The following is a 26,250-nucleotide window of genomic DNA, read 5'->3' on the forward strand; positions in this document are numbered from 1 at the left end:
TGCAATTATCGAATGGGAAAAGAAAATTAAAAATTTAAGTAAAACTTCTACACGAAGTGTAAATTGATTATATCTTGATCAATGATTTCATTTAAAAAATATATCATGCTAAGACTTAAAATGTACCTTACGTATACAAGATGCGTTTACGTAGAAAAATTGTGTGCAAGGTTCCGTAATCGTTAGTTTCTTTTTTTTCTTAAATTTTCTTTTTCAACAGTGTGGATCAGACGAAAACACAGGATGAAATGTAAGGTTTCATTTGAACGAGTAATGGTGCGATGGAAATCAAGGATAAACGTGCGAACAAATGTTGGCCCAGTAAACGGTTCTCTCTTACTTAACAACATCAAGCGTTTCTTTATTTTTTAGCCATTTATTCTTCATTTCATTATTATTTATGTACAACCAGCTTAATGTCTCGCTATCGTTAGTCGTAATAAGTCTACTAAAACTCATGTGCCATTGGAGATGATGTGCGCCCGTGGGAACTTATATAAAAAATTATTTTTTGATACAGCGGAGTGATTTTGGTATTACTTACGAATTATTTTAGGTCTTTACCTAGTAACTTACACTGAGATCTAGTAGGTTATACAATCTATCGGCCTCCCTTAAATATTACAAACCTTATCACATATATAGAGGTGTGTGTATTAGTACTTATTACTTTTTTTTATACATAGATATTCTGTATTCTGTTTAAATTGCTGCCAATGATTTCTTCTCGTATGTACAATTACAAACCACGTATTATACAATCATAATACCTAAGCACATGTATTCTCCTTTCTCTCTTTTCCTCTCTCTCTCACTTTCTCTCTCTCTCTCTCTCTCTCTCTCTCTCTCTCTCTCTCGCTCTCTTTCTCTCTCTCTCTCTCTCTCTCTCTCTCCCTTTCTCTCCCTCCCTCTCTCACTCTCACTCTCTCGCTCTCTCTCTCTCTCTGGTTCTCTTACTCTCATTCTCACGTTCGCACCCCTATCTTTCATTATATTTCACTTTCTCACTCTCGAACTCGCTCTCCTTGATTACCTCACCTTTTTTTCAATATTTTTTCTCTTTTCTTGTTTTTAATTTTAGAATTCGTGTCACTGTTGAGCTTGTTAAACTTCAATGCGGCGTCATTTCTTTGCATCCGGAGGAAATTCTTTGAAAGATTCGAAGACACTTGCGATTGGTCATTCTAACAGTACAGCGCGAAAGGGAAACGAAACGTCTAATTGGAAACACTTTAAGAGAGTTCCCTGAATCTTTTGTCGCGAACCGGACGTGGAATTGTTCGAAGTCTCCAACAATACTCAGGACACGAAGGGTATTAATTAAATCAACAGAAAAATAACTGACGAGGAATACAAATTAACTGTGCGTCGATCTTGCATAGAAACGTGTATCATCGCTGTGAAAGATCGGTGGGCCACATTACTCGTGGCAAAAAGAAATGATACGTCCTAGAACACAACGTTCCGATACTATTCTCCGAGTCTTCGATACCGATTGCTCTATGTTCGCCAATATTTCGCGTTGTACATAAAAATCGTATGACAGGGTGACCCGTGTACCGCGCTCGAATATCGGCTACATCGATTCCGCAATCGTATATAATACACGGCGATACACACCCTCTAAATAATCTTGTTCAATTACCGACGACGATCGATAACTCGTCCAAACCGAAACGATACGCGTGTTTCATATCGCACCCACAGACAATAGAAAACTCATTAGCCCTCGAAACACCGCTTCACACCGAAAGAACACGCTCCCCGATTATACAAGAACAAAACAGAACACGATCGATCGTTCCTCGTGCTCCCCTTTCCCGTCCGCAGCTCGTACGGTCTTTCCGTTTCCCGATAATATCTCTTCGAGAGAAATCGTTCTACCACATTAAGTGCATACAACAACAATTAATATACGGATGACTAAATCATTGTACATGCTAAGCCGCGGGCGCTGGCCGCGCGGTCGAATAGATTGCTAAAGGTCCGGAACCAAGATTCGTCTCGGAAATCTTGAATTTTGATTAACGAACACCGCGCGCACGGGACTCGGTTGCTGTCCCAGCGCATTAAATTAAAAAAGGGACGCAGGATAGTCTAGTGTATTGCTAGAATTAGTTATCGACGATCACCGAGTGCGAGACCGTATTGATATGAAAGCGCACACAACACGTGAGAACTGGGAGCGTCCCACCCCCATTTCGCGAACAGGGGTCGACGCTTTGGTCATCGACAAAGTTCATCGTCATCAACGATCATCTCCGATGCACTTAACAACGAAAACAGGATTGCGAATAAACGGCGCGAACCAATCCGTCCTCGTTCTCCGTGACTTCTCAACGAATGCCGTGAGCCGTGTCGATCATCCCCCGCAATGATCTCATATATCCTCCCGGAGTATTTGAATCAGTGGCAAACAAAGCTCACGGTATGAACCCATTCGGGGAATACGTCGCACGATCATTCGTAAAACATCTTTTTCCATATTTTTTACCACCGATCGATACGCTCTGCACTTAGAAATTCTAGTTCCTTTGTCGATTTGCAATTTATACATAACTACAACCGTTACACACGCACACATATGATTACATTATGCTAAACAACGTGGACACTAACGACGTGCTTTTTTTCATCTTCTTCTTCTTATTCTCCTTAGTTTTTTCTGTTTTCGTCTGTGTTTGATACACGCATCCCACACTTTCCTGTTCAGCAATTATCTTGACGCATCATTTCTTGCACCGTAAGCTCCGCCATATGCTCGGAGAAAGCGCTCAAGGAACAAACACGAGGCGACTGTATCGGATCTAAACCACGGATCGAAGGAAACATTCTCTATACACACTGCAGCGTTACACACACGGTGATCTTTCGGCGAGTGGCTCGGCGTTTGAACGCATACGTCCGATCTTTTAACGAAATCGTTTACGGTTTTACCCTTCTTTCTTTGTTCGCTGTTGGTCGCATCCGCCGCGGAAATACTCGTATACCGTCGAAATTACGCGGCGGAAAGGAACCAAACGATCTTGTTCAGCTTTGCATGGTACTTTGGACCGGACTACGCAGCGATCTTTGTACTGAAAAGCATTTTCTTATGACGAACCGAGTAAAGTCACTGTGAGAAATGCACTTGAATTTTGAAATTCGATGAGGCTGATAGGATTGCAGAACATTTCGAGCGAAGAAATTAGAATATACTTAGGGAATCTGCTTGTATGCATTACTAAAAAAGTAATAATCTTACAAATATAAATTGTCACGTGTTTTTTCCTTTTTTTTATTAATTAGGGCAGGTGTGACATTACAGTGCATTATTCCGGATATACACCGAATAGTCGTTTTTCAACTTTTGATGTTAAAACCACTTAACATTATAAAATACTACTAAGTAATAAAATTCGAGTTAACGTCCCAAACCTTGCATAAGGTGAATCCACGCTCACAAATCTTTTCGTTCATCATAACTGGAGGTTTTCATGAATGTACAAAAATCGCTGCGCGCCTGTAAATTCAAAACGTTCCACCGATTTACGTGACCCTTTCGGAAAGCTTTCCAAAATCGGAGTGGACATGATACCATCGTGATAGATCGTGTTGAAAAACAAAACGCAGAATAAATAAAATTAAACGCTACGGATTTACAATCTACGATCAAATATCGCACACACTTTGTCGTTTTCTTTTTAAATGAAACGAATCTACTTAAGACAAAACAAATTCGTTCCTGATAACCGTCCGAATAACATGAATGTTATTAGTGTATGGACCAGATTGCATTTCTTTTCCAAGAGTTGCAAAGCACTTGGTCTAATTCCACGCACACATTCGTGACTCACGTATTAAATGTTCTCGACTGAGGTAACGGTAAAAAATCTCAGAAGCCTGTCTTTAGCGCCGCAAACTTATTCTCATCCAGCATAGCGCGTTCCATTGACCCGAAACAGAATTATTACGCTACGTTAAAGAAAAACATTTGCAGGTTCGAAGAGGCTCTTAAAAACGTAAAATTGCATGTAACGAAATAATTTAATAATCATAATAATAATAATATTATTATTAATAATAGTGTACCTCGCATAACTTTCGTTATCAGAAGTGCCTGTGTATCGTCTACGACCACTATTGTCACGACTACTACGAATTCGATTACGACTTACGGAAAAAAAACAAAAAAATAAATCCCAATTTAATAATAGCGAGTAGTAGTAGTAGAGTAGTAGAGTAGTAGAGTAGTAGTAGTAGTAGTAGTAGTAGTAGTAGTAGTAGTAGTAGTAGTAGTAGTAGTAATAGTAGTAGTAGTAGTAGTAGTAGTAGTAGAGTAGTAGTAGTAGTAGTAGTAGAGTAGTAGTAGTAGTAGTAGTAGTAGTAGAGTAGTAGTAGTAGTAGTAGTAGTAGTAGTAGTAGTAGTAGTAGTAGTAGTAGTAGTAGTAGTAGTAGTAGTAGTAGTAGTAGTAGTAGTAGTAGTAGTAATAGTAGTATTACGAAATATATGCAAACTTTAATTAGCCATCAAATTCATTTATGGTTAAATATTGTTTTTTGTACTTTTTTCCCGATCAAAGATTTTTTTTATTCAAGGCATTCATATTCGCAGAACGATGTGATTATTTTCCGTTTATAAAAATTCAATCGATCGTTGCACATACGCAACGCCTTGAGATTTATTAATTAATAATTTTCCTCTTTGTTTTATTATCGCCTTAATGAAATCCCTTTTCCATTTTTTTTGATACCTTACTTTGTCGAACAAATAGATATAATTCGTGTCTAGACAATTTTTCATTTACGGACCGATAACATGTCACGTATTCCTATACCACGATACTAAAGCATACCAAAGTTTAAGTATCATACGTCTCTGAACACCTACCGACTACGTACAAGCTAAAACTGCACAGAGGCAAGGGAAATCGTCCACTCATTCCACCTAATCTTTTATAAGAAACCTTCTAATATATAGTAATAGAAGTCATGTACATGGGATTCCGCGAACAGAAGAAAACCACGGACATGAAAACATACGCCAATGTTATTTTCTGTCGTTACATTTTACGTTACCGCATGTTGTTTCACTTGTACTCTTCGTAATACGACTCGGTAAACAACGAGAATGCGTTGAAACTAAAGCGTCACTGTTGCTGTAACTACTCGATTAAGTATCGCGAGCGAACAACAATCGCACTTTTGTCCCTGTACAGTTTTAATTTGTGGGTAGTCGGCCAACTTCTCAGAGACGTATATTACATACGTCTGAACTGATCTAATGGTTGGTAGGATCGAAAACTACATCATTCTACAATCACCTTACTGTTAACTCGTAATAATTGACGACTTTGCTCTAAGGTGAATTTTACAAATATTTTTCCTTTGTTTTCCCTTTCTTTAAATTCATATCAACCGATTGGCCCTCTCTGACTCTGTAAGTCTGATAGTTGATAGTCATACGCGGGCTATCGTGATAATCGATTACGATTAAATTCACCAATGTGTATGTTCGCAATAGGTATATTTTTTTCTCTATATTATTGACTTAACAAGCCTATCTATTTCATGATTACAAATAGCATATATTCATAATCGAGAAAGAAATCTGCAATGAAATTATTAGTAATAGCTAATAATTATATGTATTATTAGCAAAAACACTGTCTATGTAATCCTACCAACGATTAATGACTGAATGTGGAAAAATATAAAACTTAACTAAATGTACACAACTTTCACTCATTCCCACGTACACTCACTTTCGCGCGCGCGCGCGCTACACACATTCATTGGAGGCATACGACATTTTCTCACACACACACACGCTCTCTTTCTCTCTCTGTTTCTATGTCTCTCTTGCTCGCTTTCTTGCTTTCACTTATCTTCTGCGTAATATTTTTTCTTTTGTTTCCAAATTTACATAAAGTACAAACTTATGAAAACCGGAAAAATGTAACACAATAGTCAGTGTAGCATTCTCAAAATGTCGTGTAGGTATTTTATCTAATTACATGGTCACACTTAGGTGTCCGTCGATTACACACAATTAGTACTGCGTCATTTGTTAAACTGTCTCTTTGAGTTGTCCGTGTTACACGAACAATTGAAATTAGGATTCTCCGTTGGAATGTCCCAACCCGCATCACCATTTCTTTTTTCCATTAACTATTACACCGACTTCCTGATATCAGTTTACCGTGTGCTCTCTCCCCCTTTCTCTTGTATTTTGTTTTTAAATTATTATTATTATTATATATCGTTTCGTTCCATTATTGACTGACGTATATGTTAATACGTTTTTTTTCTGCGGTACCCTCCAGCGCCAAACATTCATCCAAGTCCTGCCCGGTTTCAGTAGGTACATAAAGAGCAGCAAATAACATTATAACGATTCTTCAAAAGCAGCCATCAAATCGCTTTGCATGTTCATGTCTATTTGTCCAGCCATCTGAAATAATAAATACATCCTATTCTTGGCGGATTCGCCCACAGAGACTGCAGCCAGTAAAAAAATGTATTCACAGCACACATGCATGTGCCTGTATGTATGTGTGTATGTGTGTATGTGTGTATGTGTGTATGTACGTATGTACGTATGCGTGTATGTATGTATGTACGTATGCGTGTATGTATGTACATTAAAATCGCCCTTAAGTATGATTAGACCATTAAACCCTACAGCAGGGCTGTCAAACTGCCTCATCTCAAACTAGTGACTCTCGATCAAAGATTCCACTAATACCTCTACTCTATGAGACGCCTGAGACTGTGTGGAAGCAGCTCTATATAGTGTTCGATACAAATAGATAAAAGTAGATATGGAAAGGGTTACTATTGTCAATCGAACCGTGAGGGGAAAGAGCCTAGAGAGTTCACGAACTCCCAGTTTGACATCCCTGTGTTAAAGTATTGAAACTATAAAAATATATTTACATAGAAGTTACACTGTATAAGAGAAACGATTTTTTGACAGAAGCAAACTTTCCTTTTATATTATTAATTTAAAAAATATGGAAATCTAATTTCGTCTTTGATATAGAACTATAATAATAGGAAAAATCGAAATAAAATACATTCGAGCAGGAACTTAAATGTAATAATAAATGACTCAATAAAAAGTACATATTTCCATTTAAAAAACGAAACCTGACTATCATATTTTTTAAATTAATAATAAACACAAATTTACCTCTGCGAAAGACTTTATCCTTCTTGTGCCATGTAAGTATCATAAAGACGCATTTTGGTGTTTTGACACTTTGATACATTCAATACTTTAAAAGATTATGGTTTATCTATACTTTAGCGAAAATAGATTGTATATACACCCTTTCATATATTAAGAAATGTTTATTCCAAATTTTTTAATTATTATTTTCAATAATACGTTTAATAATGTCAACATTTTTTTTCAATAATATTTTTATACCTATATATCGATTATCTTCTACTGGAACTTTTATGTAACAGTTATAGTAAAATGCTAATTCGAAGAAACATGTTATTAACGCAAACAAAACGACCTGCGAAGAATGAGGTTATGATGACACTTACCGCTTCGCGGCGCCGTCGTTCTTGCTCCCGTAGCCTCTGACGTTCTCTTTCAGCCGCGGCCTTGTCTTGACTGGATGAATGACTTGGACTACTGCTATCGGTATCGACAATGGCCTTAACCTCTTCTGCCCTCGATGTAGCAGACATTACATTCCCCTGTTGATCGCCAACATTTTTTCTAACTTTGTCTAGAGCGTCTTCTTCCTCCCTTTCTCTTCTTCTTTCATTCTCTTGTCGCAAACGTTCTCTTTCCGCCTGTTCCTTCTGTTGCCTACGCATTTCTTGTTGTTCCAATAAAGCCCTTTGCTGTTAAAAAAGAAAGTTTACATTCGTTACCATATGTTAACAAAAAATAATATCAGAGTTTATCACATTAGACTTTATCATGAAGCACAATAAAACACTATTTATACTAACCCTATCTTGTTTTTCCTTGGCCTGCTTCTTGAATGCTTGGAATGAGTCCCTAGCAGCACTCTTCATGCTGCTTCCTGCTGCTGATTGCGGACTGGATGCCTGGGCCAGAGATGACCACGATGAGGCATTTTTCACATTTTGTTCTACAGTCTAAAAATAACAAATTAAATTTTTGTGTCATGAAAGCAAGGTTTTAATTAACAGTAAAGATCCTTAAAAATAAGATTAGGATATTAAATACTTATTTTCTTACCTTATTCTTAAAGGCTGAGGCAAAATTTGATGCAGGATTTTTCGAGTCAGGCGGCGTCATCTTTTTTTCAGGCATGAGTTGCGAACCTGAATGATTTCCCATTGGTGGCATTCCTAATGTACTCATTTCTGCAAATAGAGCTCCGGCTAGAGCAACGGCATTATATATTTTATTAGTAAGCAATTAATGCAAGGTTTTAGAATATAAACACATTTACAAAGGTGCGATAAAGCATGATTAAGAGTAAATCTTAATAAAGCTGATGTCTTCAATAATATAAATTATTGATTCTTTGTAATAAAAAAAAAATATTTCATAGTCTGTTTATTATATGAAAATGTAATATCATTTAGGACAGATTCTATTATGCAATTAGTGAACTTTTAATATGAACGTAACAGTAAGTTAAAAATGTGACCTACAACACCAAACGATTTGAAAAATTTAAAAATAAAAGGCAACAGCATTAAAATCCGTTCGACAAGACGAGTCAGTGAGAATAGATAGAAAATCAGCGTACTTTGTTTTAATTATATAAAGATGCAAATCCAACTTTGTCCCACTTGTGGATATCACGATCATATTTTTGCAGCTATAGACTCAGCTCATTGAACAGACTATAGTTATGATAACTAAAATATGAAACTGAATTTAAGTTAATATGAAACGTACCATCCATCGGCTTTTGAGTCATTGACGGTTGAGAAATGGGTAACGGTTTCTCTTCTTTCTTTATTGGCATTTGAGATATTTGCATTGGCATGGAAACGATAGGTAAGGGGTCAAAAATTGAACTCATTGCTCCCATATTCATTCCCATGTTGAGTCCAGATATGCCATTATTATTTAACATGTTAGGCGGAGAATTCTCACGCTTGATATTAGAAAATCCATTGGAATGCTGTTGCGACATTGTAGCATTATGTGAATTTGGTATATTAGTCAATGATGAAGTGGTATTTATCATGTTTTCCAATTGATTGTGCATCGACATATGAGTCGCTAATCCTTGCGGTAAGTTCATATTCAGATTGGCCATAGTTATGTTTCCCAAATTTAAATTGGATGCCATACTTGTAGGCATCATATTTACTGGAGGTTTTACATCCGCCATTAAGTTTAAACTATTATTGGTTGTCGTGTGTGGTGCTTGAATCATTGGTATATGCGGTTCTTTTTTCATTGACATCGTTTGTTCCAATGATTGCGTAGTAGGCACAGGAGCTAAAGGAAACAAAAAACATGTATGATCTCTTCCTCGCCTAATTCATTATATGCGAAAATAGCGAGTAATAATTAAATTTAAACATGTACCTAGAGTATTATACGGTTGTAAAAGATCTGATTGCTGAGTTAAAGCTGTTCCATCTGACGGTACAGGCGTATTTGCATTTGAAAAGGAACTAACGGACGTGGGTGGCTGTGGTGGCTGAGGCACAACCGGTGAAGGTACCATAGAATTTGTGTTTGTAGGAGTAACACTAGGAGGTGGAGTTGGTACAGAAACCGATGGAGTTGGTGGATTAGAAGTAGTCGGTGGTGGAGGAGTTGGTTTTTTTACAGGTGCAGCCGTAGCCATAGCTGTGGGTCGCGACGGTTGTGCTGGCATAGATGTGTGACTTGCTACGGGCATTCCTTGACCAGCTGTAACAGCTGCTACTGCCACGGACTGTTGATTACCACCTAACGAAAATATTAACATAAAAGTTAATAACACATATATATAAACTACAATATAGACTTAATCTTGTATCTTAGTTGAAAAATAAATAAATAATGCAACGTGCTTTTCAAATTACATATTTTTATACGTCGCAGAATAAAGCTAAACACAAAATTAAGAAATTATTGAATACTTTTACACTCAACAGTGTTGAATATAAACACCTAGTTAATATAATCAGTTATACATATTATATAATTAGAGTTATTATGATTATTACAAACCTTGTTCTGAAGATATATTGCTAGGTTGAGTTACAGCTGGTTTTGTTATTGGTCCCGTAGAATTTGTTGGGGGTTGATTGTTCATTAAAAGACCTCCAGTGTGATTCAATGTTGTTGCCTAAAGAGTTTACTATTACTTAATACAAATTACTTCCTTATATACCAAATGGTTTGTACTAGTTATGTTCAATGTTAGTTTTATGATATTAACACAGTATACCTTTAAATATAAATAGATTTAATACCTTGTATAATTGAAACCTTAATTATTATAACACAAAACGAATCAATTGTAGGATTATGGAAGAAATTATTTCAATTACATGAAAAAATATACAATGAATGGACAGTGTTATTATATATACAATAGTTCTTACTATGCCTTGACCGTCGTTTACATATTATCTTACCGGTGTTACAGTAGTTGTTGTAGGAGGTTGGCCTGTGCTTGGCGGATTCTTCTTTGTTTTCTTTCTTGGAGGACGATTGGAAGAATTTCCTGTAATTCAATGTAACATGCATCTAACTGTGAATATGTGCAATCAACCAATTTCTCATTACAAGAGATACTTCGATGTAAACATAGTGAAATGCAGTGTGCAGAGGATACCAGCCATGAGTGTTGTGTTTGCCAAGACACGAACTAAATATTAAGTATTATTAGAAACAAAATTAAAAAACTTCGAGCATATATTTTCTAATAGATTTTATTCATATGCTTATATTATAATTGTATCACTGTGTACAACAATGTTAATTTAAATATCTCAATTGTATGATTTTTTGTGGACTTTCATCTTAATGATTTTTATATTAAAAAATTTTTAATGCGCAGAACAATTCATTCTTTTCTCATTCTACATAAAGTTAGTTGTATTCAATTCATTTATGAATAATTGCATGTGCATATATATATATACATATACACATATACATATATATATATACATATATACATATATATATACATATATATATATGTATACACATCATAAATACATACATACATACCACGCGCGCGCACATACATACACGCTCACGTGTTGCGAAACTGCCACACATACATACATAACAATATATATGTATGCGAGAGCACGCACTTTTCCTTCTCTAAAGATAATAATAATATTAATATTAATAAGAATAAGAATAATAAGAATAATAGTAATAATAATAATAATAAGAATAATAAGAATAATAATAATAATGATTATTACAATAATAATCGTGACAGTGGCGAAAATGATGATTATAAAATGTTGACTACAAAAATCATCAAACTGCCTTTTTTTAATTTTCATACAGTGTAATGTAATATAATATAATTAATGTAATATAATAATAGAATTAATGCAAATAAAAGTCACGTAAATAGTACAATATGGACTCAACTTAAACATGAATGATACAAGAGTGTCACACTCATACAAGTAGTTTGCAACGTAAATTCAAGTCGTAGTCAGCACAACATTGAGATCGGTGGCAAGATACTCCTGCTCGGTGTCTATAGTATTAATTATATCAGTTACAAGAAGCAACTCGAATACTATATTTAACCTGACACATGCCCGCGATGAATTTATATTTGCAATGGAATGGTCAATAATAGATTAAAATTTATAAAATGTACAGTACAAGAAGAAATGATTATAAGAAGACATAGTGAAGAGCTAACAAAAACATCGAGTAGGAGTTCCAGCGTATCTTAATTTATATAATATAGTTAACTGGACCACCAAATGAGCCAACCCCGACTCTAGAACGACCTCAAAGAATTAATATTCTGTTTACATCACTCATCTACTTTTGTGTATGCATTTAAAAAAGTCTTCTGTGTGTCGCCTTCATTTATAACTTACATCTATTATTAATATTTTATGATATATTAGTTTTCACTATGTACAAAACGCGTATGCTTGTGTACTGTTGCTATGCAATTCGTAATACGCATAAAACAGATAGAACGTACATACAGCTTTTGAGAGGAGAGATAATTAATTATTTTTAAATAAAAGAGCGTCTCAAAAAAGCACAACGAAATATTAAGTTCGTTAAATCTGCTTTTGCGTATAACGATCTAGAAGGAAGAATGATGTTCCAGTCTGGACAAAGATGCGAAAAAATTTAGACGCGTGCTTGTATGTATATGGAATAAATGCTACAAAAATTTTGGAAGGCAATATTAATATTATTATAAAATGCCCTATACCTTGTGTTACAAGCTAATGGTGATTGTATTAATAAATACGTAGTTTCTATCTAATTCAGCACACGCCATCAATTTGATCTCACATAGTCTAACTAATTATTTGGAAATTCGTTTATTCACTTTCAATATTTTAGAAAACATAAAATGATAAATTATTCTGATCAACACTTGTTTCTACTTTAATACTTATAATTTCCTTATAAATCAATGAACATTCTTTTGACCAATTGTAGCTTTCTTCTTTCACTTTATTGTTTTAATAAAATTAATAGCAGTTAATAATTTATTTTTCTACGTCTTTTGCTGGAACAGTAAGTACGCTGCTGGCTGTATGATTAATGATACCATTAAATTGTACTGATGTGAATTTGATCACTTTTTTTTAATGTTCATGTTATACAACATCTTGAAGCAAAAAGTGCTTTCAAAAGCACCTTAGAATCTTATATCAGTTACGTCCATAACTTCTTATGTATATACTTTGCTATATATAAGAACTAAATTTACATGATATTTCAACAAAAAACGCTATCATGGAGCAGACATTTACACATAGAAATATAAAAACAAAATATCACTAAAATTAACCTCATTCAAACTTGTATAAAAGATTTTCTAAAAATGTTTTAATAGGACGGGTTAAAATTAATATTATTTCAAACGCTTTTACAACGTGAATACTTTGAATCAACAGTATGTTTTATGTATATTTCCAAATTATATTGTTGCGAGAAGATCAGATCCACTTTTAACAAATGTAATTATTTAACATAATTTGTATAGTAGGGTATGTAGCACTATACCGACCTATATAATTCATTGACATAATGATATTGATTTAATAGAATCGAAGAGTTTATCAAATTTTTGTTTACGTACTTCCAAAAATGAGAAAACTGACAATGGATACCAATGAAGAACTAGTGGTATATATAAAACAATGAAACGACGATTAGCAAAGCTTAGCGGAGTGCAAACAATGTGTTTGGAGGCTAGGGTGCCTTGTTTCTATTGTAGACCATTTCCTCAACCTGCTCTCGCTTCTGTTTCATCTACCATTCCCTTCTCTCTCTTTTACTTACAACAAGTAATAATATGAAAAGTACACTTTTCTGTCTGTGTTATCTACACACTCCCCTTGCCTTTCTCTTTCTCTGATATGTTAACATAAACCTTGTATGCTCAAAGTCATTAACCTTATAAAAAATAAATGGAAATTGTTGATTGTATCACATATCACATCATTCTCCGCTCAATTTACATCTGTATTGTAACAACTTTTACATCAACCCACATACTTAGAGGAAGATTTAAAAACTGCAGTTTAATTTCACTGCTTTATCTAAATAATACAGCATACTATTATACCAAAGCGTATTTATGAGGTGATAAATATTAATAATTGACATTTTAAAGGAAGCACCACTTCTTTGGCTTTTGTCAAACTAAACTTAGTTAAGAAATGGAAATAGTATATGAGGTAATATCAGGTAAGAGCTTTTAAGAAATATGTAAAATCTAATATTGTTTTGCGGAGACGATATTAACTCGAGAGTGTATCTAATTAACTATTTTGACGCGAAAGCTGTGGATTATAAATAACCTTAGACTGCTGACTTGCAAATCCAGCCACCAATACACATTGTCTGCATTTGTTTTCCGTGTGTATCATAATATCACTGCCTAATTTGTTCCTCTCAAGTATTGACCATTAAGTCCGCACAGTTCTAGTCCGTGGAAATAAATTATAGTGTTCAGAAGCCTAAACACAGTTCTCACGTCACTTGGGTAATAAGTGTATGTTCACACTTAATATAATAATGACGCTTATTAATATCACTGTTCTGTACTCTGATAAATGATACGACATGAATGAACCAATGCGAGGAAACAAACTTAATAATTTAAAAAACACAGTGATACAAGTAATGCTCTGCTTATCAATTAATGTAAATAAATATTAAGTTTGCAAGAGTTAATATATTGCATGATGTTGCTTGGGTTATGTAGGGCAATATAATTGTCAGGAAAAGCTACAATGTATAAATCCAAGGTACCAACATTTGACACTACAGTCTTTGTTGCCTATACCGTGTATTTTCTATACACATTGATGCAATTTTCTTTGCTGTTAAGTCAATTAACCTTACCATTTTTTTCCTTCGTGTACTTAATCAGATTCAATGTACCTGTATTTATATATATATATATATACATATACATATTACATATATATATTTCCAATAAAAACAGGTGACTGCAGTGAAAAAATTCAGTAACCTTGAATAGCAAACTATACTTGACTTTCGAGCAACAGAATGTATTGTCAACACCGACAGGGCAAGAGAAAATATAAGTAATCATTTTTAATCAATAATATAATTTGTGAAACAAGCTGGCATGGCATATGGTATCCTCTAAACACAGTCTGCACTCCACTAGCTCACCTTTTTTTTCTTACCATTGCATATTGTCTTGTAAATTAAATAGAAATTCTTTAAATTGTGTCAAGTTTCAAGTTCCGTATTTAGAGACACTTCTAAAGCTACTTTTCCTTAAAAAAAATACATGTAAATTTAAACAAGTATACGGTGATTAAACGTCCATCATCTATTGCAAACTTTACGATGAAACTTGACACGACATTCGTACTTGCATTAATGTAACGCAGCACTTAAGCTACACGAATAACGCCGTCCTAATAAATACAATTAATAAGCAAGATTTAGCAGCTTAAGAAGATATTTGCGATGCATTTGTGCAGTCAAACCCCGTCTGAAAAATCTCTGTATCTATTCACCACTGCATACTTGTTGTTGCATCGGTATTTTCGATTGTTTAAAATGCCAATACAAAATTGGTTAGGCACAGAGTTCATATTATTTCTTAAATTTTAAGTCATCACCAAATCATGAGGCATAGAATTTTATATTTTTATTATTTCACGAAGCACTACTATCTCGATAGCATTTATAAATATTTCTTTTCAAGAATATATTTAATTTGTTACAGTCAAAGGAATGATATTCGTGATCTTAAAATCCGATACTGGAATATTATTTTTTACTTAACCATTCGATTACTACACTTGTAATATTAATTGTATTTTACTTGCATATTTCCGTTTATAGCGCGCAAATTCTTATTACATAAAACCGTATAATATTGGAAAAGGACCGAAGATTATTGATATCCAAACATAAAAATGTAATAGAACTGTAATCGTATAGCAACTGAAGATATACATAAAGAAAAACATGCATAAACAGTAACATTCCTTCTATGCAATGAAACGAAACCAAAATAGAACTAACTTTATTTTTTTTTATTTCTATGTAGCAAATACCCGCATGAATTGGTGAATAACTTTATTTAAAAAAAAGGAAAAACTATAAGATTCACGTCTATGATTTTCATATTTTACTTGGAATAACGATTTTTTTGTCTCAAATAAACACTCATACCTGAGAAATTAATGAATGTACAAATGAATTGTTATATTACTAAGAATATATTAAAAACAGAATTTATAAGCTATTCTGTCACATTACAAGAGGGTATAATAAGAAATAAAGTAATATATACTGAATGCACTGTATTGTCTCCGTAATATTTTACAGCATAAACGTGAATAGAAATCTGTGCTCTATAGAACAAATTAGCAGTAACAAATGTCACGAAAGACTTTCACTAAGAATGTCTATTCCTCAGAAGAAAAACAGTCGCAAATAACCCCATAATTTTAAATCTCACAGAAAAATTAGTTCATATTTTCATGGAAACTACTTATTTATAAGTAGTTCATTGTTCCCAAGTAAGGGTCTAATAATAGCAACAGTTACATGAGGTTCATATCTAACCTGCTTCACTGTCGCTTGAATCACTGGAGCTCGAAGAAAGTGAACTACTGCTGGAGTCGCTATCACTGCTACTACTGCTTGATGCTGACAATCGTGAAGGCCCACTGGCTCCTCCAGTTCCAACTACGTCAACTGACTTACTACTGTCTTCTGTAAACAGTATTTAAAATAATTGCAAAATCTGACATTTCAAACAATCATTGCCATCACTGGTACTTTCAAGTATTAAGAATTCTGTTTCACAAAGTAAAGATAAATTACTAACCTTTCTTAGCAGTTTTTTTAACATTTCCTAACTGCCCTGTTACATCCTGTAACCTTTTCTCTAGCTCCTGTTTTTTCTCAGCCATTTGTTCATCTTTAGATTTACCGCTAACCTTTTTATCTGTGAACATTCAAATTCAACCACATTACGAATGTGCATGAATTCTTATTTCCAATTTCTCAAGATTATTAAGTAATAAAATCAATATATATATATATTTTTTTTTTAAAAATGGGATAAATATGGTATTATCGTTAATATCGTTAATATCGGTATAATAGTTGTGTTATAATACAACTTTCATTAAAAAATAATGCACGTCTTAAATGAAACAATGTGATGAGTATTTAATGGATTTTTTTTTATATCTAACAATGAAAGTATGTATTACATAAAAAGTAAAAAAAGTCTAATCTTACGTGGTTTCTTTCTGAGACACGAGGCGACATAGCTTTCTAATTCTCTCAGTGTGGATGGTTTTAACGTTTCGAAGTCAATTTCTATCTCATCTGGATTTGAGTCCCTTAATGAAGGTTCTCGAGATTGTATTATATGTACGACTCGCCCTAATTTGTCCCCTATAACATAAATATAAGCAGCATATATCAAAAACAATCAAGCATATATTCACTCTTAATCCTTTGACTGAGCATAACGAGTTAACTCGTCATTCAAGTTAAATTTCTTTTCTCAGTCATTCGTTTTCGTGTTCGTTCAACAAATAATTTTTATATTTCATCGAATCGTAATGTTTATGTTAGTATCAATCATGCAATGTTGAAATGTATCATTATACAATGTTCACTACATTAATCTAATTCGCCTAGAGTTGCGATTTCACTAATTTTCACGTTTGAAAAACATGCAGTTAAATGGTTAACATTGTGTATAATAGCTATAGCTTACCAGGTAATTTATTAATGTCCAAGCTAAGTTGTCTCTTCTCGTCATAAGACATTGGTTTAGCATTGTCTTCATCCTCGGAATCAAACGTAATTGGAGGTGGTTGACTACTGGCACTCTTTTTCTTAGTTCCAGCCGATCTACTGTTTGCTTTTGGCCTTTTATTCGCAGTATTTGCCGTTGCAGCTTTTCCAGGTCCTCTCCCTTTTCCTTTTGTCTTAGGATTTGCCGCGGTTGGCAGATGATGACTCATACTTCCTGCTGCATGAGTTTTATTAGGTCCTACTGTTATAGCAGGATGATGAAGATCACCACCTATGCCACCAGGCATTTTCAAATCACCTGCTCCCATTGCAACACTAGCTATACTAGCACCAACACTATCAGAAACATTTGAAATTCCACCACTTGGTTTCATTAGTTCTTTCATGGCACCAGTATGACTGGCAACAAGGCTACTACTCTTATTGCTCATTGGCCTTGATTTTGTCTTGTCTGGTTTCTTCTTTTTACTCTTCTTTTTACCACTTTCTTCTACTAGCTTCCTCATTTGTTCTTGCATAGCTTTAAGCTGCAGAAGTTATTAGTTTTAATATATTAAATGTATAATGATAAAACACATTAATATACACAATTATCATGTTTTATTCATGTTTTATATATATATATATATATATATATATATATATATATATATATATATATATATATATATATATATATATATATATATATATATTTATTATACATACCTCTTGCTGCAAAGCAACCAATTTTTGGGTGCGTTCTGCGTCTGAATCGTCACTCTCAGAAGAACTTTCAGATCCCGAACTACTGGCACTACTACTGCTGCCTTTCATGCCTACCATGCCTCCCATTGGTTCATCCGGAATTTTTGCGTACCTAATTTATTAAAAATTTGATTTCATAAAATAGAAAGAACGAAACAAACACACTTTATTTGCGATGTTTATACAAACGAACCTCATTTCGAAAACATCTTGAAGTTTCCTAGCCATTGCAACAACATCGTGATCAGGAGGATTGTATTTATAACAATTCGTAAATATGAGTCGTACGTCACTAGCAAACTCTTGTGCAGTTTTGTATTCACGGTTATCCATTTTCGTCTATAAAAATGATAAGAAAAGTAAACGAATAAGTATCTCATGCAGTATAGTCGAGTAATAATTATTATAAATATATAATAATAACACTGAAAACTTAGAAGTATTACCTTCACCGTACCAAGATCCATTGGCTTTTTTATTATATCATGATAGTCGTGAAGACCTAATAATTCTGCATCCACTGGTTTATAGAAGGGCCACGCATAACCCTACATATTATAAAAAAATAGATTACAAAAATTGTCACAGTAATCTCACATTTTTCTCATATGTTGTAATAATTACCGAATGCTTCTTTGAAAATAGTTCCTTCAAAATTTCATTACAGGATTTCAAAGCTTCGGAAAGTTTTTCCTTCGATTTTCCAGTGGTATGCTGAGGCTGTAAAACAACATGTAAATAAGAATAATTACAAAAACATATAGCGCGTTTGAAATATCACAACTTAAAAAGAAAGCAGTTTATAAAAGCATTTTTAACATTGCAGCCTACTTTGAATAATGCACAAAGTCATATTAAAAGAATAAAAATATTAATAGGAAGTGATTTTCACTTTCTTAACAAAAAATATTTAGATAATTTCTCGGCGAGGTAGTTTCAGACATTTAATATGATAAGACAGCACAAATGAAAGGAAGGAGCATGAAGGAGTAGTAATAAATGTACCTGTTGGGCCATTGCCCCAATCAGGGGCATGTTGGCCTGGAATGGCACTAAGCCGTCTTCCGCTTGCCTCGTTGGCTGAAACAGCCACGTTACAAACTCTTTGTTAATGTATTAATGGCTGATATGATCATAGCATGCAAGGAACAAAAATAGTTGAATATACACGATGCTTATTAAAATCTCTTTTTTCGTTATATATAAAATGATTTAAAGAAACCGAAACATTCTCTTTTATACGTACAATTTACTATCACATGGTCTTTTTGATACCTTTTTTAAGTATAAAATGATTAAATGATGAACAGGTTGCGTGTTCAGCATGAAGATTGTACGAAAACACACACAATGAATGTTTGACAAATTTAAAAGACTTAATACATAATTAGTTCGTGAAGCATGAGAACATCATATTACCTTCTTTATTTGTCTGCCAGATTCTCGTCTCGTAGGTATTTTGGCATTTTTAGGATCCAGTTTATATATAGGTTCAAAAGAATTTGCAGTAGGAGTTGTAGTATCAGCCTTTCTCTTCACTCCCTTTTTAAGTTTTGCAGGTTGTGATGGAGGCATTACTGTGGGTGCAGTGGGAACTTGTGGAGGAGGGGGTACAGCAGAGGCTGCTTGCGGATCCATTGCTGGTTGCGCATGGTATCCACTAGTTGGAGGGACCACTTGCTGAGGCAGAGAATTGTGAGTTGCCATGGGAGTGACTCCCATGCTTGATGGAGGAGCAATAGTAGTCGTGTTCGTGCTCCCAGGTACAGATGCAGGTGCCTGAGTACCAAGTGGAGGCATGGGAATAACGCCTGTCGTTCCAGCCGATGTAGCTGAAGGCGTTAGGCTATTCGGTACACTGGAAGTAACTGCAGCTGCACCAGACGAAGGTCGACCTCGACCTGTGCCTCCTGCACCGCCTGCTACACCACCCACTGGTGCTCCAACTCTGCCAGTTTTTTTGCCTTTGGGTCCCTTTGAGACAGGAACTTCGAGTTCCACCTCGTCCTTTGGCATTTGTGCAACCTACAATGGTTGTTTTAATGTTTGCACTTTACTATCAGACATTTCGGATGTGTATATGTAACCACATAATGGAAATATGTATTATCTTGTTGTAAATAAAATGTTATGGGTGACTTTCATAAAAGTCGCTGACCTTCGTAAGAAATAATTTTTCGAGTGCTTGTGCCATAACCACAACATCTTCCCCAGGTTTGTTGTAAACATAGCAATTCGTGAACATGGTATTGAAATCTTGAATACATTCTTTCCCACTCCAGTAATACGTATTTTCTAATCTTTTTTTGATTGTGCCCAAATCCATTGGTTGTTTTATAATTTTGTGATAATCCTAATAAATATAGAAAAATTCAATTAGTTTTTAAGATTAAATCTGTTTCCCTGTATTTCTTTAGCTTTAAGTTTAGTATGAACGTACTGGTAAATTGAGTTTCTTGGCATCTACAGGTTGTTGAAAAGGCCACGCGAATTGATGCTTCCATACTGGTTTGAGCACACCTTTTTGCAAAAACTGTAGTTGATTGGTAACACGACCTGGGCGATTAGGTGGTGGCACAACAGGTGGTTGGACCACACCATTCACTGGTTCCACGGGTGGTTCATCACGTGGTGGTGGTTCCTTTGGAGGAGCCGCTGGTGTAGTCGATGTCTTACCAGGTGCACTTGTCTGCATTATCCATTATTTATTTATACATTTTATATCAATATAACCTTACTTATTCAGTTAGTACTATTACTACTGTTATTTTGTAATATTAAATTCAAAATTGAAAGTAGTATTTATCCTTACAAAGCACAAAGTCAAACCACTACCTTGTTTTTTAATTAAAATCAATACTAAAAATTTAAATTATAAATAATTCTATTATGTAATTCATGCTTAAACATTGTATTATAAATTTCAATGAAAGTTTCACTTTTAAAAGTGTAAATATGCATTATCACTTCTGCAGAAAAAAATTCTAAAAGTTCTGACATAAATACTTTAAATATAGCTCAAATAAAAGGATATACAATATTTACTTCTTAGAAGAATATAGTACATCATTAATCATTTTATTCTAGCATACAGATCAAATAATTTTAGTAGAATTTCATGCACTATAATGTTAGATAAACCCATTCATGCAACGAGCAAATTAGGCTGCTAAATATTTAGATTCCATAACCACAGGCAAGCAATTTAGAATTTCCTCTTGATAGAAATTTAATTAAATATGTAATCAAAATGTATATGTATCACAAAAATATTTCCAACTGAAATGTAATGGCAACTCGAAGTCATTTCATACGTCATGCAAATAATAAATAATAAATAATAAAAATAAATGGTATGTAATATCAGATACTAATTTTCGATTGTCAGTAATTATATAATAAATTAAACAACAAAAACAATCTATAAAATATTAAGATTGTATGAAACGACTTACAAGCTTTAAACATTTACACATCATATATTTCATAACCAATTAAACAATATTGAGCAAAAAGTACCTTGCTTCAAAAAAAAAAGTGCAAAAACAAAAATTATTAATTAAAACTTTGTTCTTCTAAAATTTAGTAAAAATGTAGAAGCAAAATTACAAGTTGCTCTTAACACAAGTTTGGAGCTGCCATTTTATATTTTTATCATATATATCCTAGTTGAAACAATACTCAACAAGGAATCTCACCTTCGGTATATTACACAGCCTTTCTCGCTCCTCCACATCTAACTGTAATTCATACATACCATTCAATCAAACATCGCTCAGTTTTATTACATTAAAAAAAAAAATTGTGCTCAGCATAATACCAGGAGTAAGGACATACACAATGGTGGTTTCATGTATCTTAGTTTTTCTTTAAATAGTATAAATAGTTTAGCCATAGATAGCGAACATAAAATACAGTAAAGCATTGATAGAATAAAATGTAGATAAAAATAATGTATCTAATTTAAAAAGCATAAAGAATTTGTGACTTAACAAAATTTGTGCTTTTGAAAAATACAAAACTTTGACTGAAAAAAATTTGTGTATGAATACTATGCAAAATCACTACAACATAAAATATTTGTAGAAATAAATAACAAAATATTTTTAGTATATAAAGGAATTTCATCTCAAAGAAATAGGAAAATAATATATCTCTGTATGCTGTTTAACATGTATATCTGCTACATGAGAATCATACAAAGGAAAAATATTTAATTGAATGCAGCTTTTATATATAGCATTAGTAGATTAATAAGCAAGCTGCACTTAAAATTATGTTATAAAACCCAATTGATTACTTACCGAATTATTTTGCGAGATAGTGTCCACCTGCTGCATCTTGGCTTCGTTTCTGCAACAGAAAAAAATGAACGCGTAAGGAAACTTCATACATAAATATTAAAGAAATAGAAGTACTATTCAGTACAGAATTTGACTCGCATATTTGGGTAAACAAACATCTTAATTATAAAGGATCATGTACATAACTTGCCCTACATTAACGCCACAATTATAAGCTTATAATGTGATGTATTTATAATTATTTTCTTAGGATTAATAATGATTTTTCCTTTCATTCTTAAAACTGTTGGTTTCACTACACGTGTCATGTTAATATTCAACCGATATACTTACTAAGCTTCGCTTACACATTTTATAAAATAACTAGGTTTATTGTATAATATAAGGCTCATTGAGTCCACGATAATGAGCTTCACCTACCTTTCCGACATATATGGTACATAAATGCTATGCAGCAGGTAACTGCCTTACGTTGATGCTTGACGCTATGAGGCTTCATCAACAATTGAGATGGCAAGGATATATTCTGAACTGAGCATGGTAGCTCACTAATTGCTTGCCAAGATGATTGCGCTGCAACCAGGGAGATTGGTGCCGTGGAGGCATAACACTACTCAAGCCTACCAAATGGTAGTACTTTGAATGTCAGCCCTGTACACTGCTGTGAGACTCCGTACCTCCAGCCAAGACTCGCGACATTAGCAACATCTGGATAACATAACAACAGGACCCCGTATTGTAACAACCCCAAATTGTTTTATCGCTTTAGAGCAAGTTAAACAATGTTTTATTCTCAAATTATGTATATATTTTTATATATATTTAATACTTAATACTTTATATATATATATATATATAAAAATATGCTGTAAATATTTAATTTATTTAACATATCATGCAATACTGAATTTATAAGATACATGCTGAACATATAACAATTTTGTCCACTTCACTGTACACGAAATAATACTGTATGTATAATCATTACTAAATTACGCATAAGTTCAAATTGCTCCTTTAAGACCTCTTAGCAACTCATTTACAAAAATATCACAAGTGAAAACTACATTTTATACAAGAAATACAGTATGCGTATATCAATCTTGACATTTATCATTGTTTGAATATCTCTGGAAAATGTTTTCTGTATCAGGCATAAACAGAGAAACAATTTTGACATTATTCATGAAAAATATAACAGAAACAGCTGAAGTATAATTGTGTTGCCTCTTATATTACATTGCATTCTTGGACAATTATGTTTCCATAAATAACATAATAATTTCAAAAATATACACCCATTATGAAGTACTTAATATTTTTACATGTGTCTCATTGAAAATATTTACTGCTATACATTGTAATAACAGTTGTCCAATATTGTACTCCATTAAAAAAAAATTTAAATATGAAATGTTAATTGGTACAAAAGTTTCTTGTAACGTGAACATGAAATATCAAGAAAATGAGTATGAATAATATACGTGAATGTGAAAAGTATTAAAAACATAAGTGGTCGTTCAAAGTGTAACACTTTTGATGCATAATCATATCAGAAATTGTGTACAAGATTCAGTGTGCATACCCTGTTTTATTCAAGACCAGTGTAAGCCAAAATGGAAAGTTTGACAAAAGTAGCACAAATAACTGGTACACTGGTATAGAAAGTGAGCTGACTATTGAAATACAAAATTGATAATACAGAGAACAGAACTGATCTCGTGGATGACCATAAGATTTTGAGCATGGGAAGCAAGAGCTTCTACCGTGGTGAAGAGGAGTATTGCCAGAACAATCCATGCCGTGGAGACGTTCTATTCGTAGAGATCCGAGTATCAAGGGCAAGAGATAAGAGTATCGCGGGCTAAACAGGTGCTTGGTGGTTAAAAGTCGTCAAAGTAGGAACAGAGAAAGGTGAGATTCACGAGAGACGATGGGAAAGAAATAAACGCGGTAGATGCGAGAGTGGAAGAGGAGGAGAACAAGTAGGAGAGGATGGCGAGGGGAAGGGTAGTAGACCCGCGCCCAGCCGATGCACCCAGCCGACGCACACAACAAACACGAGCAAGCCGCCGTGTGAGAATCTAGTCGAGCGCTCGACTAGCGCCGAATTCGCAACGTTTCTCACATCGGACAATTCTGGCGCGCGCGAAATACCCGAGCCGCCTTTTCGGTTACTCGATTTGGCGTAGGTTTCAACATGGCGGTATGGCCGCTCGGGAAAGAAAGCTCCCAAGGGCCCGCTGCTACAGCCGCCACTTATGCACCACCACGACACACACCACGCGCGATACTTATCATCAACAGACCCACAAAGTCCAAGATTACTCGTAATCACTTACCTCATTAATGGAAGTCCACTTTCCACAGGAATTCTATTGAAAAACACTACCACTACGTCTTGAACACTCGACTCGCACTACGCTTTCTCCCTGCTTGCTAGTTTGGTTGGTCGGTGTTATGGCCGCCGCCGAGTGTGCCCCACCGTATCACTCACTCACTCACTCTCACTCGTGCGAGCGCTCGGTTCGCATACGCGACGAACGCGGACGCGGCCCGACCAACTAGTTTCACACTTACGAATGCGGACGTCGATCTCTCACACTAATATCGTATCAGTGCCTCGTGCCGAGCTCCACCGACATTTTCCTGGAGTCTCGTACAATCGGATGGCTTCCCGTGCCCATGACGATCTCGGATCTAGAAACTAACGATCGCAGCACCAACAATGGCTACGCATTCTTCCGCGACGTACCGAATGGTCCTATTCCGTTGTTCCTCGAACACGACCTGCCTATCCATTCCCCTCGTACTCCGCCAACCGAACTTAACCGAGCAGACCCGAACGGAGGAGCGCTAACTTTAAAAATAGTTTATGTATAATCCAAAATTCTTTTTAATTTCTATCTCTTTACTTATATTCTGCTGTTAAAAAATATTATTTCACCAATTTATGTGACTACCGTTACTTTTTACTGAAATTGTTCACGGAATTTCTAAATATGTAGACTACAAATATCCGATATTTCGTTATCTAATGCACATCACACATTTTTAAAGCATATTGAATTGTAACAACGCAATAAATTTTATTTTCAGGTAAGTTTTTTTTATTATTAAGTACGATAATATTGGTACATTAAGGATACAGGTATTGGGATGTATAATAATTACAGTTTCTTATACATAAAATGAGACTACACTTTCTTAACCAACACAAAAATTAATGGTTAGTTTCCATCGTTCCATGTCCACCCATAATGCATTTTTACATCACAAAAATAATGATCTATAAATATAATTATTAATAACAGATAATTTCAGAAGTTGCAACATAACATTTTAGAATATAAACAGTTATTAATTTTCTTATTTGAAATAGAAGGTTAAAATTTATTAATCACCGCGCAAGTCTTGGTCCAATTCCACGATTCTGTAACTACCTGCAATGCATTTTGGGATACCGTAAAATCTATAATTACGTTTATTTTCATCACTACCTCCTAAATTGTTGAAATAATAACGTAAATGGCGTAATAATTAAAAACGTAATTGACACGTGGCGAATATTGCGCGCGAGTAGAATTGAGATCTTGACATGACGTGTGAGTTGTCATCACCTCTGAGCAAGTTCCGTTACATATCAAATATGGCGAGGCATGAATAATTGATCTTTGTTGTGTTATGATACTTTGGAGAATACAATTTAAAAACATAAAACAATCATGTTTTGCGAAAATACGCAATAACACATTCATATAA

At 34.2% G+C, this 26,250-nt stretch overlaps 1 protein-coding gene across 6 annotated transcripts; it reads right to left on the reverse strand.

The window, feature by feature from the left end:
* Positions 1 to 847: 847 nt before the first annotated feature.
* On the reverse strand, positions 848 to 25,273 carry LOC116428839 (homeotic protein female sterile). Of its 6 annotated transcripts, none has more exons than XM_076372018.1 (24): positions 24,831 to 25,273; positions 22,909 to 23,196; positions 22,489 to 22,537; positions 21,883 to 21,924; positions 20,625 to 20,873; positions 20,343 to 20,537; positions 19,604 to 20,209; positions 19,190 to 19,264; positions 18,809 to 18,904; positions 18,631 to 18,732; positions 18,378 to 18,523; positions 18,146 to 18,296; positions 17,397 to 17,964; positions 16,910 to 17,068; positions 16,491 to 16,610; positions 16,226 to 16,375; positions 10,567 to 10,655; positions 10,157 to 10,274; positions 9,524 to 9,892; positions 8,882 to 9,433; positions 8,210 to 8,337; positions 7,957 to 8,106; positions 7,540 to 7,845; positions 848 to 6,433 (listed from the first exon to the last, which is right to left on the reverse strand). In XM_076372018.1, the coding sequence occupies exons 2-24, from the start codon at positions 22,917 to 22,919 to the stop codon at positions 6,368 to 6,370; spliced, it is 4,497 nt and encodes a 1,498-aa protein (XP_076228133.1). In that variant the 5' UTR covers positions 22,920 to 23,196; positions 24,831 to 25,273; the 3' UTR covers positions 848 to 6,367. The 6 variants fall into 6 exon arrangements, with proteins under 6 accessions (XP_076228133.1, XP_076228131.1, XP_076228132.1 ...); XM_076372016.1 differs by having other exon boundaries at positions 8,210 to 8,355; XM_076372017.1 differs by lacking the exon at positions 22,909 to 23,196 and having other exon boundaries at positions 8,210 to 8,355.
* Between the last annotated feature and the right edge of the window lie 977 nt (positions 25,274 to 26,250).

Source organism: Nomia melanderi, chromosome 11 (genome assembly GCF_051020985.1).
Source record: "Nomia melanderi isolate GNS246 chromosome 11, iyNomMela1, whole genome shotgun sequence".
NCBI lineage: Eukaryota > Metazoa > Arthropoda > Insecta > Hymenoptera > Halictidae > Nomia > Nomia melanderi.

Bases quoted from the DNA above. Each gene is read 5' to 3' on its own strand.
- LOC116428839 (XM_076372016.1), bottom strand. The intron at 21,925-22,488 runs GTAAGTAATCAA...TATGAATTACAG, and splicing joins CTATCTCGCAAAATAATTCG to TTAGATGTGGAGGAGCGAGA. The intron at 18,524-18,630 runs GTAATACTTCTA...TCATTTTTATAG, and splicing joins TGGATCTTGGTACGGTGAAG to ACGAAAATGGATAACCGTGA.